This window comes from Pimephales promelas, chromosome 13 (genome assembly GCF_988280905.1).
Source record: "Pimephales promelas chromosome 13, fPimPro1.hap1.1, whole genome shotgun sequence".
NCBI classification, from domain to species: domain Eukaryota; kingdom Metazoa; phylum Chordata; class Actinopteri; order Cypriniformes; family Leuciscidae; genus Pimephales; species Pimephales promelas.
Window position 1 is genome coordinate 33,583,721 of NC_142781.1, and position 18,615 is coordinate 33,602,335.

Genomic DNA, 18,615 nt, shown 5'->3' on the forward strand with positions numbered 1-18,615 from the left:
ATAAAATCTGATACATGTAAAAAAAAAATGTTTACCACATCAAAAGTCATTACGTTCAGTTCCTAGACACAAACATATGATTTGAAGTGAGAGATGTGGTCTTAAATGTGTTATTTAAAGGGATAGTTCGACCAAAAATGAAAGCCTGCCCATCATTTATCATATATCTTTCTTTCTTCGTTATGTTGGGATTTGACCGATGTTTTGTTTTTCTAGGTCATGGCATGATTGTGGAGGAGTCTCATATGGAATCACATGACCACTGGGGGCGACGGCTGATGTCATCGACACCTGATAACATGACAGAGGAGAAAAACTGCACAGAGCCAGGTGAGGTGACATCATCAGAGCGTCCTGTCTCCAAATATGCCTTCGGAGAGCTGATCGCTTTCTCAAATGATCTGAGCGTGAAGCTTTGGTGATATGAAATATGTCAGGTTCTGGTTTAACAGTGGAATTCATGACAATAATATATGAAGAGTTCAGATGCAAAAGCCTCTAAATGCCATTTGAAATTTTCTTCTAGAATGATCATTTTTATCAAACTTGTATATTTAAGTTCAGTGATTTCACTTAAATGGCAATGATAATTACCTATTAATTGTTATTTAAGTGAAATTACTGAACTTAAATATACAAGTTTGATAAAAATCATCATTAAAGAAGAAAATTTCAAATTGCATTTAGAGGCTTTTGCATCTGAACTCTTCATATATATATATATATATATATATATATATATATATATATATATATATATATATATATAAATCTACATTACCCGTGATGCTCAATAGAAAATTACACCAATTGAAAATGTTGCCAAAAGTTTATGTTCAATCAAATAAAGCAATGCAAATGATATTAAATATTTATATATTCATGCAGTATACTTCTTAAACAAAATCTTTAAATGAATCGTTTTGTATTTCTCCATCGCTTCACGGGTTTGTAGCTCTTTTCCTCGTTAAAGCGCACAGTCGTGTATGTTTTTGGTGTCGCGTCGAATCAAAGTTTGTGCTGGTTGGTTTGGTTCATGACTTCTAATGCTATTTTAAAATAAAATATACTTATATATAGGGTTGGGTATCGAGAATCGAGTATCGATTGGAATCGGGACTAACTTTTCGTTTTTCCCGGAATCGTTGAAAAGTTAAAATTTCGATTCCTAGTTTCGATATTCACAGTCCGCCGAGCGGAAGAAGAAACCGCTGAACAACACCAACGAAGAAGCGTCTACCGGAAGTGTTGGCATAACCGTGCGAGTCGAACATAGCTTACGTCGACGATCCAAAGTGTGGCTTCACTTTTCTAAAAATAACGAAATCTCGGCAAAATGCAAAATTTGTGACAAAAGGAGTATTTTTACAGAAGGAGTATTTCCTTCAGAAAGGATTATTTCCTTCAGAAAAGCCGTTGGTTAGCAAGGTTAGCGAAACTTTTTTGACCCTGCCTCTTAAAAGAATCGGAATCGAGAATCGTTAGGAACCGGAATCGAAACAAGGAATCGGAATCGCAATCAGAATCGTTCAAATTCAAACGATACCCAACCCTACTTATATAATAAAAATACAAAGTGGTGGAACACTAATGCATGATAAATTGTCATTTTAAAATGATTCAGTGATTCGTTCACAATGCGTTCTTGTCATTTTACGACCAATCTGCTTTCATTTTTCCCTTTTTGTATGGATAATAAGTGTGTAGATGATTGCACTGATGCGCCAGAGCCGTTGGACTGAGCTTTTGGGAGTGTGTTTAGTTTCTTTGAGACGCCGACGACTGGAATTATCTTCTGTTTTTGGTTCATCATCAGATGGAGAACTTCACAGAAGTGCGTTAAAGTGTGCACTAAGAGCTTTGACCAGATTTGAACTCCATGTCCGGCTGTTTTTGTAACTCCAGTGAGATTTAAGGTTTAATGTGACTTTGCTGTTCACTTGTGGAAGTTTTAATCAGCTTTGGTCCAGAGAGAAAGGCCTGCGTTTAGCTGACACTCGTTTTCTTCGGAGCGGACTTACGGCTGTTATTCCGACTGCGGTTGCTCTCATTAAATTCTTTCGAAACACAAATTAAATATCTAATTTTAGCTGTGGATGTTCTGTTTGTTCAGCTTTATACATTTTAAGGCATAATTTACAAGAGAATCTGCACTGAGGTGTTTGATGTCGCTCGTCTCTCTGGAACTTCATTTATTAAAGGAGTAGTTCACTTTTAAACAACTTTTGCTGATAATTTACTCACCCCCATGTCATCCAAGATGTCCACGTCTTTCTTTCTTCAGTCGAAAAGAAATTAAGGTTTTTGATGAATATCTCCATATAATGCACTTCAGTGGGAACCAAACGGTTCAAGGTCCACTATATATCATTATATTATTATACTTATATATATATTAATATAATATATTATATTATTTGGACTTCTATTATTGATTGCTTTCAGGATGTAAAGAGAGTTTCAACCAGAATAACAGAAAGTGTTTATGAAAAAAAAAAAAAAAATCTTAGTGTGAGAGAATTTTGATAAAATAAAGAACATTTTTTTTCATTACAAATAAATTTTTGTACAATAAAAAACAGGTTCTTCATCCTTTGATGAAGTAATAAAGAAGATTTTGAGGTTAGTCACATTTTGTTCATCTTTGTCTGTACGTGAGCTGCAGGTCAGCTATTTTTAACATTAAAACTTTTGCATTTTTAATTCTTTTTTGACTGTTCAATCATCCAGCAAAGAGAGGCTTCAAGTAACTCAGGAGATTGCTTTCAGTCGAAGTATTTCTGAAATAAAAACGCTCATCTGTGATGAATCTGCAGCTCTCCGTTAGCCTTTCTCACCTCGTACTTTTGCCACTAAGTTTTCAATCTGAGTTGCAGTGTGCCAGTTGACAAGATTACGAGCTGGGAATCTTGTAATCTCTGAAGATTACAGTTTACTCTTTCCTTCTCTTCTTCAGCATGTAGTGCAAATGGCGATGACATCCTGTTTCTCTCTTCTTCACCTTCTTCATGGCCTCCATTTCTTGTTTTATGTCCTCCATGACAATGCAGCTTTAATACCAAGTTCGATTTGGGTGTGTGTGATCATCTTGCTAGGAGTATTTTCAAAGGAGTTGTAGAATAGTGTAAACGAAATGTTCATTTTTGTGGTGCAATCTGGCAGTGTTTGTTTCTTACATTACTAACTGTAATTCTGTCTTTTATCTACAATAAATTTAATCTATGTAAACGATCTTTTTTGATTGATATACAGCCCAAACTTTATTGCAATGGATATATATATATATATATATATATATATATATATATATATATATGAAGAGTTCAGATGCAAAAGCCTCTAAATGCCATTTGAAATTTTCTTCTTTAATGATGATTTTTTATCAAACTTGTATATTTAAGTTCAGTAATTTCACTTAAATAACAATTAATAGGTAATTATCATTGCCATTTAAGTGAAATCACTGAACTTAAATATACAAGCTTGAAAAAAATGATCATTCTAGAAGAAAATTTCAAATGGCATTTAGAGGCTTTTGCATCTGAACTCTTCATATATATATATATATGCGTATATGGTTGGCATAGTTTGAATTTTTGCTAGATGTTTTTGCACTCTGATTTTATATGAAGGAACTAGTTGTAACTTTTCATATTTATTGCTGCAAATGTTTAATCATGTTTTGTGAGGTGACCTTGAGTGTCCAGAAAGGCGCCTACATAAATAAAATGTATTATTGTTATTATTAATATTTAAAAATAGATGCTCAAACTTGTAATTAAAAAAAAAATGTTATTATTAATGAAATGTTTGAAAAGTCTATTAAAACCCATATGAAATTAATTTTTAAATAGCTTATAATATGATATATAATATTCAAATATATTAAATATATAATTCTTTGCTGTTGACATATTCATGTGCGAGAAGGAGTAGGAAGAAGTAAAACTTATATACTCCTACCCCTTAAATGTTGGGCTTGCCATGCTGTATTTTTTTTAAATATTATGTAAATATGTTAAGTAAAATTATTTATATATGTATTTATATATTTTCAAAATTCAAATAATTTAATGTTTTTGAAAGAAGTCTCTTCTGCTCACCAACACTCTTAAAAATGCTGGGTTGTTTTAACCCAATTTTGAGTAAAATATGGACAAACTCAACCATTGGGTTAAAAATGTAATTTAAAAATGTAACCCAATGGCTTGGTTTGTCCATATTTGACCCAAAATTGGGTTAAAACAACCCAACATTTTTTAGAGTGAACACTCTAAAAAATGGTGGGTTGTTTAACCCAATTTTGGGTCAAATATGGACAAAACCAAATGTTGGGTTAAAAATGTAATGTAAAAATTTAACCCGATGGCTGGGTTTGTCCATGTTTGACCCAAAGTTGGGTTAAAACAGCCCAGTATTTTTTAGAGTGAAGGCTGCATTTATTTAATCTGAAATACATTAAAAACACCAATAATGTTATATTATTACAATTCAAAATAACAATTTATGTTTTATTTTATTTTATTTAGTTTATTCCTGTGATGGTAAAAATCATTTTAAAATGCTGATTTATAGCTAAAAAAAAAATGCTGGGTTAAAACAACCCATCATTGGGTCAAATATGGTCAAACTCAGCCATTGGGTTAAATGTTTAAATTACATTTTTAATCCGTATTTGACCCAAATGTGGGTTAAAACAACCCAGCATTTTTTAGAGTGTAGGTAGACGTGGATGTATATAATGGTTACAGGGAGTTTGAATTACATTTTTAAATGTAATTTAAACATTTTTTAATGTTTAAATTACATTTTTAACCCAATGGTTGAGTTTGTCCATATTTGACCCAAATGTGGGTTAAAACAACCCAGCATTTTTTAGAGTGTAGGTAGACGTGGATGTACACTCTAAAAAATGCTGGGTTGTTTTAACCCAATTTTGGGTCAAATATGGACAAACCCGAAATGTTGGGTTAAAAATGTAATGTAAAAATTTAACCCAACGGCTGGGTTAGTCCATATTTGACCCAAAGTTGGGTTAAACAACCCAGCATTTTTTAGAGTGTATATAATGGTCACAGGGAGTTTGAATTACATTTTTAAATGTAATTTAAACATTTTTTAATGTTTAAATTACATTTTTTAACCCAACATTTGGGTTTGTCCGTATTTGTCCCAAATTTGGATTAAAACAACCCAGCATTGGGTCAAATATGGTCAAACTCAGCCATTGGGTTAAATGTTTAAATTACATTTTTAACCAAACATTTGGGTTTGTCCGTATTTGACCCAAATGTGTGTTAAAACAACCCAGCATTTTTTAGAGTGTAGGTGGACGTGGATATAATGGTTACAGGGTGTTTGAATTACATTTTTAAATGTTTTTTAAATGTATTTTTTAAATGTAATTTAAACATTTTTTTCAATTTTTAAAATACATTTTTAACCCAACATTTGGGTTTGTCCGTATTTGACCCAAATTTGGGTTAAAACAACCCAGCATTGTTTAGAGTGTAGGTAGACGTGGACGTATGTAATGGTTAGAGGGAGTTTGAAGTGTGATCACGTGATGCGTCTTGTATGCAGAAGAGTCAGTGTTATGTGCTTTCTCTCAGTGGGGATGTTTTCTCTGTGTTATGTAAGTCAGGGCTGTGTGGATATACTCTGCACATTTAACAAGCTGCTTTTGGCCTAAAAAGTTGGTTTCACAGATAAAGAGAAACACATTTAGTCTGCGATGAGACTGAGGGCAGTTGCTCTGGAAGCGGTCAGTCAGTGTGGCGTGAGTGTTGGTGTTCATGAGTCAGCGTCACACAACTGTGTGTCCTTTAACCCCCACCGCTCAGACATTTCAGAGCGCAGATTATGTGCATTTCTACTAGGAACGGCTCTGGACTTGTTCATTAGTGAGTTTATCTGATTCATTTAGAGACGAAACTTCTCGGAAAAGGGTTTTAGTGCTGACAGTGTAAATCTGTCGAATTTATACTTTGTTTATTGAGACCGCATGTAATCACTTGTCTTGCTTATATGTGCATGACACTTATAAACATGCGAGCTTCAGTGACTGTAATAAGCTCATGAATATTAAATGAGGCAAATGGTGTTTAATTTATGATTGGTTATGTTCTGTTGTAGACCTGCTGAGCTTCATAACTCCACATAAAAACATTGCTTTATAGGTTAAAAACAGTAAACCAATTATTAAGAATAAAAGCTTTTTTAGTTACAATCATTAGTAATTTATGTTATGGTTCTAGAATTATTTTTAGTTTGTAAAATTATCTAGATTTATGTGGTTGTATTATATGAATCATTTCTAGATTATTTGTGAATTAAGCTGAGTCATTCTTCTCTCTCTCTCTCTCTGCTCTATTACTTCATTATTTAGTTCAGTTCATTACACACTTGAGCCGTTTGATTTCCCTGCACTGGCCTCTTCTGCTGATGACACTCAAAGTTCACTGGATTCACACACACACACACATACACACACACTGCCCCGTGGACATTTTTGTATTAAACCTGAGCTTTGTTATTTATACATAACATATATGGATTGTGAATATTTTAAAACCTTGCTTCTTTATAAGGACATTAGTTCATTTGCAAAGAGGTCTAATATAATATCTAATATAATAATATATAATAATACATAATAATATTATAAAATAAAATAAAAATGCTATTTTTTAAATGTCGTAGATCTAATATAATAATAGTAATAATATTATAACGGTGAAATAAAATAAAAATGCTATTTTTAAAATGTCGTAGATCTAATATAATAATAGATAATAATACATAATAGTAATAATAATAATATGATGATGAAATAAAATAAAAATGCTATTACATAATGATAAATAATAATTACATAATTAATAATAGTTGTTACATTTTAATTTTAATTAATTAATGATTGATTACAATTTTAATGAACCAAGAATAAAATTATGTTAAATATTATTATTAGTATTATAATTTCTATTTTCATATTTTTTTTCTCATTTAAATACATATATTATTATTATTTATTGTATTTTTTATATTATATTTTGTATATTAGCTACATATTAAAACTAAATATTCTAATTTCATAATAATGTACATTTCATCATATAAAGCATTTCATGGATGTATTTTTGTAACATGTTCTAGTTTTGTAAGCCCATTCATGAGGAATCCAGCATGTGAGATCAGTCTATTATCTGGTCATTTTGCTTCTGTAAAGAGTGTGTGTCGGTCCACACGAGTCTGCAACAGATGTCCATACTGATCTCGCTTACGCAACACACAAATGCATGTGAAAGACTACAGGATTAGACGTTAATTGCATTATATTGTAGCATGACAGCATGTAAAATTCATCCAACTGAAATTTTAAACTTCATTGTTTGTTATGAATGAATGATGCTGCAAATGTTGATTTTCTAAGCAAGACTTGAATTGCACTTACAAACCCATTGATATACATGTTGTTGTTTGTGTGTGTGTGTGTGTGTGTGTGTGCAATTTATTCCTTACTTTAGGGATATTGATCACTATTATTATTGCTAAAGAAATGTCCATACCGAATGCTTTGTCCCTCCTCACTGATAATCTCCACATCATCTTTGGCTCTCGCTCAGCAAATGGTTATGTGTAGGACACTTATCTTCACATTACCGGAAGCTGAAGCGATCTTCCCAGCGTGCTAGCCTACAGTATTCATGCTTAGCAAAATCGCCTGGGATGATTGTAATCTGAACGCAATGAGCCAGAACACTGCGGCCAAACGCCCGTGAACGCGCGAGGCACGTTAAAGGGGTCATGAACTGGCTTTTTAAATCTTATTATATTGTTGTCTGAGGTCAACTTATAACGTTCGCTTGGTTTTTGCATTCAAAAACATCAAAATGAACAAACTAATAGGCTATTTTGTACCCTGGTTGTGAGCCTACCTAAAAAACAGTCGGTTTTTATGGGCGTGTCGCACTGTAGACTTGGAAGTAAACGCCCACTGCTGCGAGTGGAGAACAGTTTTGCATATTATAATGAGTTTAACTCACCCGCCGTCGTGTACGTGGGGGAAAACGTCCTATGTTGTCAAATGGCAACCGTTGCACAATATTCCTGTCAGATCCAATATAGACGGCACAGCACCGTTCTTTACTCTTAATCGGTCTGCAAATCCAGTCTTGTTGACAAAACAATCCTCAGTGAAATGAAGCGAACAGACGACGATGTTTTACCTCATCAGCTGGAACGTCATTAAAAATAAATTTTATCCATGAAGTACTATTGGAATCCACAGGAAGCTTATGCAGCGACTGTCTTGCACAACCAGGCACTGCACAATATTCTGTATTGCTCCGTAGCGATCCAGTTTCATCACGAGGTAAGCATGTACATGTATGATACTTGTGTGTAAATGCGCGAATCGGTGGGCGGGGCTAAACCTGCCGTGGTGAAGCAGGCGTTGATCATCTTTTGTGGGGGTGATGTTTTATCCTCTTTGTCGTCATAGTTCCCCACTTTTAAAAACGAGTCGTTTTTAGAGGCTGTGTCAGTAAAAGCTTTTATTGGACTAACAAGGACGTTTTCAGTTCTGAAACTTACAGGATATTCTTATAATATGATGACCTCTTAGATGTCAAAAGCTCAAGGAAAATTTGATTTCTCAGTTCATCACCCCTTTAACGCGCGTCCACACTGACCTAGTGAACGCTTGATTCGCATTAGCGGCGTGATGAACACACACAGATGAGTCAGAGTCTCAGGAGACACATGAGCAACGTCCTCAAGAAGAAATGAGAGAAACACAAACTCTGACGCGTGTTTATTACAGTCCAGAAAACACTCAAAGCACTGACGTCATGATTTCGTGAATCTGCATTGACAATGTTTTACAGGTCTTGCTGCTTAAAACTATTGGCTATATTATTTTTAAATGCTTGATTTAGTTACAAAACTTAATTCACGTATAGTGTTCAATTGAGAATGAGGAGTCACGTGCCTATTTGGGCGGGGTCTGAGCCGGTCGTCCATGATGGTAGGAGACGCTATCGGTTACCAGGGGCAACGCCTTTAAAACCCATAGGCGCGACTAAACGTTCCAGAGCTCTTAAATTTTCGCGCATTTATTATTTTGGCAGGACAGAGACGGATCTAAGAATACGAGAAAAAAGGAAGAAAGTAAAGCAATGCTAAAAGAAAAGGGACCTCACAGGAACAAACTCACACAAAGTGCAAAACAGCTGTATTTGGAGAAGCAGCATCAATATATTTATTCTTTTGCACTAATAACAGTATTATTATTTTATTATTATTACTTATGTTGTCCATGAAACTTATGTTGTCCAAATAGCCTATGTATTTCAGTTCTCAATAAATATTGTTAAGCCATATCAAGTTGTTTCAAACATTCATTTCAATGAAATAAAAAAGTAATGAACAAGGCACTCAAACAACACTTTTGCATATGTTCGTTAAGGCACAGCAAACAGTGACAAATGACAATCGTATAAAGGCATCAGCAAACCCAGCAATCCGGCGTCTTCTCTTCAGGTTAGACTCTCTCCTGCTGTGTCCATTTTGGTAACCCCAAAAACTTAATTTCATTGTTTCTATGTTTTCCAAATGTATCGTGTGAGTTACTGGAGGAGTTTTTAACGCAGCAGTTATTTCCAGGCATGGTAAAACATTGCGGTATTGCGAGAAACTCCTCTACTACCGAGCTAAAAACACACATAATCAATACTTTTTTGCCGTGGGAAACCTACCAACATGGCGGAAAGGGGAGGGGCACTGTAAAATGACGTCAATTATATAATCATTCTCAATACGGTACTTTCCTGTTATCCGAACCCCACGATGGCCTACCCCTTACCCCGCCCCTAAACCTACCCGTCACTGGGGTTAAGACCAATCAGGGATGACTATAGTTCCGAAATGGTATTTTTTCCCATTACCATAAGTTTGGGGGTCAGGAATTATTATTTTTTTTATTATTATTTATTTATTTTTTTTGAAAGAAATTAATTATCTTATTCAGCAAGGACACATTAAATGTATCAAAACGGCAGTAAAAGCATTTATAATGTTACAAAAGTTTTTTATTTCACATAAATTCTGTTATTTTGAACTCTATTCATTAACGAATAGTGAATAAAATTGATTACCATTCCCACAAAAAAAAAAAAAAATCAACATTGATAATAATCAGAAATGTTTCTCAAGCATTCTGAAGAGATGTGACACTGAAGACTGCTGAAAATTCAGCTTTTGATCACAGAAATAAATTACATTTTACTATATATTCACACAGAAAACAGTTATTTTAAATTGTGATAAAATTGTAATAATATTTTAACTGTATTTCTGATCAAATAAATGCATTCTAGTGTGCATAATCATGGCAAACCCCACTTTTAAAAACACTATGCTTCAGAAATAGAAAGAATAGTTGTAGTATGCATTTTGAACGCCTCTTTCAATTCCCTTTTACATGCTACGTGGCATTTTCCGATCATTTGCTATGAAATGTGGTTATTTTCTGCCATTGTTTTTCCTTTTCACTCGCTAACACCAACCCACAACACTTGCTTTAAATGTGAACTGGTTCAAGGGCACTTGGTGTCCTTTGTTAATGCTCCTAAAAAACACACGACCCCTTGTCATGTAAAGCTGTTCCGTTTCTGGATTTCACTGTGAATATTGTTACTCTAATTAGGATCTTAATCACATTAACATAATCTGTTCAGCACGGTTTCAATCACATTATAAAGGTGTGTGAAAACAGACGAAGGATTGATTGATCATTTCAGATGAAGCTGTAATCGCTGTCCTGAGCAGGAATATTGATGTGTTCCCCTTTAGTACAGTGAGCGGATAACGGAGCAGAAGTCACCTTCACCTGTGCAGGAGCTCGCTGTGCGTGAGGGCCGGGCTGCTTCTGCATGTTTTGGCATTAACACTGCCGTCCTGCACAGGATTATCCCCGTGGTTATAGCATCCTACCATCATATTTCCTGCAGCAGTGTGTTTATTGTGGAGTGTGTGTGTGTGTGAATGTCCTGTATTGTTCAGCACACAACAAGAGAACGCTGTGCTGTATCCCACAGCGCAATGGACTCAACTTGACCTTGAAACAATATCAATGAGATTTATTGATTTATCTATTTATTCTGTGCATTTGTCTTTATTTATACTGTTCTTGCATCTCCGTTTATTTCTTTATTTATACTGTGCAGCTCAGTTCTCTCATTTATTTATTTATTCTCTGCATCTATTTTTTGTCATTACTATAGCTTATTTATTTATTTATACTGCAACTTAGTTTTGTCATTTTATTACTTCATTCTGTGCATCTCAGTTTTGTTGTTAATTTGTTTAATGATTATTGATTCTGTGCATCTCAGAGTTGTCATTTATTTATTTATTTATTTATTTATTCTGTGCATCTCAGTTTTGTCTTTTATTTAATAATTTATTACTAATTTATTCTGTGCATCTCAGTGTTGTTGTTGTTTAATTATTAATTTATTATTTCTTTATTCTGTGCATCTCAGTGTTGTTGTTTATTTATTAATTTATTATTAATTTATTCTGTGCATCTCTATTTTGTTGTTTATTTGTTTAATAACGATTGATTCTGTGCATCTCAGTGTTGTCATTTATTTATTAATTTGTTTATTCTGTGCATCTCAGTGTTGTCGTTTATTTATTAATTTATTATTAATTTATTATGTGCATCTCAGTGTTGTTGTTTATTTATTTATTTATTATTTATTTATTCTGTGCATCTCAGTGTTGTTGTTTATTTATTAATTTATTATTAATTTATTATGTGCATCTCAGTGTTGTCATTTATTTATTAATTTATTATTAATTTATTATGTGCATCTCAGTGTTGTTGTTTATTTATTTATTTATTATTTATTTATTCTGTGCATCTCAGTGTTGTTGTTTATTTATTTATTTATTATTAATTTATTCTGTGCATCTCTGTTTATTTGTTTAATAATTATTGATTCTGTGCATCTCAGTGTTGTCATTTATTTATTAATTTAATTAATTATTTATTTATTTATTCTGTGCATCTCAGTGTTCTAATTTATTTATTAATTTATTATTAATTTATTCTGTGCATCTCAGTGTTGTTGTTTATTTATTAATTTATTCTCTGCATCTCTGTTTTGTCATTTATTCACTTATGTGCATCTGTGTTGTCATTTCTATAGCTATTTATTTATTTTTTATATATTTTCATATATCAGTTTTGTCATTGATTTATTTATTCTGTGCATCTGTTTATTTATTTAGTGCATCTCAGTTTTGTTTCAGATTTCTGACTGAAAACGGTTTCCAAGTAAATAACTCAAATTTTCTTCAGTCTAGCTTTAGTTAGCATCTGCCAATTGCATATATGTGCATGTAAATGTTGTTTAGTAGTGAGACAACACTCATACAATAGAAACATTATAAACAGTAGCCTGATCAAATATGAGTCAAAAGATGTTAAAATGTTTTATGTCCTGTTCATTTGTCAGACTGAAAATGGAAGGTGCATTGCATTGTCGGATACAGTGTGTCATAAGAGTGCTGTGTTGTACATTGAATCTAATTGAAAATTATGAATAACTGCAATTTTTTAATAATTTTTCTAAAATTATAAAAATAATGCATAGTTTAGAGTATATATACTGTGCAGTACACGGTACGCTACTCAATCCGAATCCGTGATATTCTGTCTATGTTCCCTGCTTGAGTTTAAACACACACACATTTGCACTTACACAGCTCAGACTGAACGAATCATTTCTATAACCTCAGATATCAATGATATGTTTGGAAAACATCTGAGAACAAAAGATGTCACGGGGAGAACTCATGCAAACATGCCGTCAACGGTGGCCTTTCACAACATCTGAATGCAAAAAACCTTCCAGCCCATTTTTATCTATCTCGTCTCTGAGTTAGTCATTTCTTATCTGTCTTCTTTCTCCAGTCCGTCTGTTTATGCATATCCAACGTTCATGAATAAGTTCATTCCTCCAGGTTTGTTAGATAAAAGATGAGGGCCAGATATGTTGTTTTGAATTGTGGTAGCCTACATGATTTCTGAAACATTGACCTAAATGTTTGGAAAATGTTTGAATCAACAGCAATTTGCTTTGGATCAAATGCATGAATGTAAATGTGTGTTTGTGTTTTTTTTACAGCCATCCATGAATTCCCAGATGATGTTTTCACCAATGCGGAGCGCAAGAGCGGTGCTGTACTGCTACACATCATAGCGGTAAGACAATCTGTTTGACTCCTCAGAACATCAACTGACTAGTCATTTTATTTCTTTAAGTTTTGTAAAGGTCATGTGTCATGATTTAATAGCGTGCAGCTCTTTGCTGGTTTCAACTGGATCTTACTGTGTGGGTTAATCTACTGGTAATATGACTAGATTTAACTCCATCGCCCATGAGCAGCACAATTAAATCTGCCGTGGTTATGTAACGCTGTAATGTTGGGCATCAGCTCAGGTCTGAATTATGCATCGATGTGTGGGATTTGTGTTTTCCTTTAGCGCCCCCTGTGGCGGCAATTGATCATGGACATGTCTGTCTGGAATGCTGAACTATTTATGCTTTGTGCTTCTGTGAAATCATTTCTCATCAAGGGATTGATGATTTTTATGACTAAACAGTCTATAAAATGCTTGTGAAAATTCATCTGATGGATGTTAGTGAGTTTCATTGTTTGTTTACTGTAGTTCTTGAGGCAAAGCCGTCGTTTTTTCATGCACTGCTCAACAACATGACTTATATACAAAATATGCATTTATGTTATTTTATGACACTTTTGTATTTTTTTCTCTTCAGAAATCTCCTCCTCTGCAGATTTACATACAACAAACTTTATCTTCTGAAGGTTTCTTCAATTATCGTTCGCCTGAATTATATAAAATTATACTTTCTAAAAAACATTTTTTTTGTGACTGTTGACAGTATTTTCTATAATATAGAGTTATAAAAATAGATCCAAAATCCACTTCTGTAAAAACCTTTAATGTCAACAAAATGTTAACTTTTTTTTTTACATTTTAATGCAACTATGCATAAAATATATGTTTTTTAAACATTTCAGAAAACTGTCTATTAGCTGTCAAATGTTTATTGCCCTGTTCATCTGGAGTTCATCTAAAAAACCCTTTGTCAGTCAAATCACACATTCAGTAGTGGCCAAAAGTGATGCTTGTTTTTAACGTTCAATTAAACCATCAAAATATGTTTTATATTTTCTTAAACAATATTTTAAAGATGAGGGAAGAACAAAACACTAAACTTGGTATATTATATAATATTTATCTGACAAAATGACCAAAGTAATTGGCCAAAACTACAGGCTTTATTATAAAAAAGCATTGATACAACATAATCAGTTATTAATATTTGGTTGGTTCTCTCTTGTTTTTGCATGCATTTTTTTTTGTTTGACAGCCTGTCCTAAATTTGCACAATTTGCATTATTACAAAACAAAACAACCGACTAGCACAAATACACACAATATGCTTACAAAATCTTTAAAAAAATCTTTTTATAATACTTGAATAAAAGGTGAAGATACCAGTGTCCCTAAACTGGACATCACTTTTGGCCAGTTATAAACAGCATGTTTGATTATAGATGTGGAAAAAGTCAAAATAAATAACCGTTATAACGGAAGAGTGTGACCCTCATCTGAAGGTCATCATAGTACATGCTTGAGTTTACTTTGGCTTCAAATCGTGGATAAATAAGCTTTAACTGTGTGGGCGGCTCATTAAGCTGGACGAGGAGAGGGTTTGCAGTGAATGCAGATGTGAATGCAGAGGTGTGCAGTCAGGCCTGACCTGACAGAGATGATGAACAGTTTTGTGTGCCTCCTCCTTAGGGGAAGGTTTCATATGTGATATGAAAATACACACATTTGAGTCCATAGTTGACGTACAGAATTGCAAGCATGCACTGATCTGATGTATCAGCAAATAATCAGTATCGGCTGTTTATATTCCGTCAATCAAAAGGCATTTGCTGTTGCAGGTCCGAGGCTTTGGGATAGTCTGCGTCTTGAACTAAAAGAGATAACTTCTTTAAATGTATTTAAAGCTTGTGTTAAAAATGATTTCTTGTCTTTAGCTTTTGAGAGATTGGGCTAGTATCTGTATTAGTAAGTTGCAGGTGCAGTTGTAAAGTGCTTGTGAAGTTAGTATATATGGGAATAAATAGCAGTTGAATTTAATAGCTCATGTTGTTCATTTTAGACTCTAATATTACAGTAATGTACCAAATGAGAGGGTTCCCTGTATAATTTATTTGGGAGTGTTTTTTCTCTCTCAATAAAATCGAACTATCAATTGGCGGATATCATTCTGGATGATTGGCCATCGGTATCAGTACATCTCTAGTAGTTAGGTATATTTTTGTGGTGGTAATAAACATTAATATCGATAGACGGAAAGGGGCGATTGAGTATCTGTTTTACGTAGAGGTTTTTATGTCTGTGACGTTAAGCATATTATTTTTCAGCTAGATATTGCCTAGCCTACACATCAGTGGCTGTTTATATACAGTAGTAGCCTACTATTTATTAATATTTTGACTAAGCTTTTATCTTTATATTTTCAGTTTTCTATTTCAATAAAATGTTTAATAACTTGATGTGCTTTCGTCATTCTGGTTTTAAATGACAACTCCGGTGCAAAATGAACCTTTGGTCTAATTACGTATTGTTACCTAGTCAACCATTATCCGAGATTTGTTTTCATGATTCCCGAATGTAAATTGTTTTATCTCTAAAAACAGTTTAGCCTATAACGCTAGTATAATGCTAGTATATAGGGCATAGAGTAATGACAAATAAAAATCGCTTGTTATTACCACTAAGGCTCAAAATAGCCCCACAGTAACACGACAGCATTATAAGGATCCCTATTCAAACCGAAGCAGTGTCCATACAGTTTAATAAGAAGACAATCAACTTCGCGAATACAAGAAGAAGCCATCTTTGAAAAAAATAGTCTCTACCAGTCGATCTACGAACGCCGATCCAAGTGCTGGTGGTGAGATGATGTGAATAAGGTGATAAGGTGAGCGCGAACAGTAGGCTACATGTACATATTGATGAGAAGAAAACGGTTCGTGTTTGTATTTCGGACCATATGAGATTGATTCTGCACAGTTCAGCGCACTTGGATCGCCGTTCGTAGATCGACTGGTAGAGACTATTTTTCAAAGATGGCTTCTTCCTGTATTCGCGAAGTTGACTGTGTGTATAAAATATCTTCTTATTAAACTGTATGGACACTGACAAAGTTCTCAATGCTTCGGTTTGAATGTAGGGACCCTTATAATGCAGTCGTGTTAGTGTGGGGCTATTTTGAGCCTTGTTAGTGGTAATAACAAGCGATTTTTATTTGTCATTTCTCTATGTCCTATACTAGCACTATACTAGCGTTATAGGCTAAACTGTTTTTAGAGATAAAACAATTTTCATTCGGCAATCATGAAAACAAATCTCAGATAACGGTTGACTAAGTAGCAATATGTAATTAGACCAAATGTTCATTTTGCGCCGGAGTTGTCCTTTAAATAATACTGTATTTCTATTTAGCTTTAATTTAGCCTACTTTAGTTTTCAATAAATTGAGTACTTCAACATATTTTATTTCAATATTTCTAATTCTAATATTAAGCCTATATTTAATTTTCATTACGCTTTGTTTTAATTAATGAACACATTTTTGAATAGTTTGACATTGACAGCTTAAACAGTTTTTACTAACTTCAAATTGTTGCTCTGCCCAGCACATAAACCACAAATCAAGCCAAAAATAAAAACATTTATAGCTTAAGCTTAGCATTGCTTGTGGTTGCTCATGATTAAATGATTAAATGTAGATGTCATGTAATGAATTGCACTAAAGTTTGACAGTATATGCACAAAATCTAGCTTGCATAGTTAATAGCATTTTCATGCACAGTACTTGCAAAGAGTCTGATTCGGCTCAGAAAATGACGATCTATTAAATGAATGTTGACAGAATAGCTCTGATAATTCGGTCCAGGAGAATTTGACGAGTTGTCAAATCTAAGCTCAGTTTATAAGAGCTCTTCTGAAGCTCTAGAAGAGTCTGTCTTTTTCGCAGCAGAATTGATCTAATGGTTATAAGTGAGATATTAAAGAAAGAAATTTCAAATACTATTAAGAAAATAAAATACAATTTATCTAATTTTCGTTATATCAGGAATTCAATGTCTACCCAAGCTGCCAAAATGTTTATGCACTCTATGATTTTTTCACATATGAATTATTGTCTCACTACTTGGTCTCAGGCCAACCACTCCGCCTGGCTACCAATAAACAAACGCTAAAATGTTTTGATAAGAAACCACATCATTTTCATCATTGTAAAATTCTATCAAAATATAATTGGTTGAGTTGGGAAAACTTTAAGTTTTCAAATGGCTGTTTAGTTTATAAAATTCTAAATGGCCTGGCCCCACCACCTCTTAGTGAGTTTGTGAGTTTAAGGTCGGTTAATAGTCGTTTCACTAGAGGTTCCCTTAGAAGGGACTGTGTTATTAAGTTTAGGAAAACTGTTTTTAGTCAATCTGCCTTCTCTATTAAAGCCTCAAAAGAATGGAATGACATCCCAACGTCTGTTAGAGGATTAAATAGTTATAATGAATTTCGTTCTTCTTTTAAAATGTGGCTTTTTAGCATGCAAATATGTCTACATTTTATTTTTTTTTATTTTATTTTTTTATTTTTTGTGTAGTTGTTTTGGTTTGTTATGTTTTAATTATATTTGTTCTATTTACATTGTATTTTTAGGTTGCCTATTGTACATCTGGCCCAGGACTACAGATGAAAACTAGCCATTTGGCTAACTCTGGCATATTTTGACTTGTCATGTTAATATGCACTGTCCTTGTAATAAATAAATAAATAATAAAAATAAAAAAAGAAATCTCTTCTGTGATTATTTGAGGTGGTGACGTCTGACCTGAGATCTTCTGTTGTCTTCCTACAGGCTCTCTACATGTTCCTGGCCCTGGCTATCGTGTGCGACGACTACTTTGTGATGTCTCTGGAAAAAATCTGCGAGGTAGGATTGTTCAAATCCCGATCCCAATGAATTCCCCCTTCATCCGCGGTACAATGAGAGCAGAATCCGCACTGTTCTTCCTCTGACCCACTTGGAGGCTTTCAGGAGCTCATAAAACACACTGCTCCAGTTTTGTGCCAAAGGCTTTGTTGGATGTGAAGCGTCTGCTGTTCTTGTGTTGTGCAGAAGCTGAATCTGAGCGAGGATGTTGCTGGTGCCACGTTCATGGCGGCGGGGAGCTCAGCGCCTGAACTCTTCGCATCTGTTATAGGTAAAGTCTCAATCATCACACATTGTTCACTGCAAAAAAATGCTTTATCCCTCAGACTCAGTGTTTTTGACTTGTTTTCCAGTACAAATATCTAAACATGCTTCAATCAAGATGCATTTACCTGACCAGCAACATGACTTTAGATTATGTCCACCTGTATCAAAATGAAGACCGTTTTTGCTTAAAACTAGAAAAAGAAATTCGAGTTAGAAAAATAAT

The 18,615-nt window shown here is 33.8% G+C and overlaps 1 protein-coding gene across 1 annotated transcript in view; it reads left to right on the forward strand.

Moving 5' to 3' along the window:
- The window catches only part of slc24a4b (solute carrier family 24 member 4b), a 39,044-nt gene that overhangs the window by 6,744 nt on the left and 13,685 nt on the right, over positions 1–18,615 (forward strand). The window contains exons 2-5 of the mRNA XM_039689967.2: positions 217–330; positions 13,203–13,279; positions 18,051–18,125; positions 18,312–18,396. Coding sequence (XP_039545901.2) covers positions 217–330; positions 13,203–13,279; positions 18,051–18,125; positions 18,312–18,396 — 351 coding nt within the window. The remainder of the gene's footprint in view (positions 1–216; positions 331–13,202; positions 13,280–18,050; positions 18,126–18,311; positions 18,397–18,615) is intronic.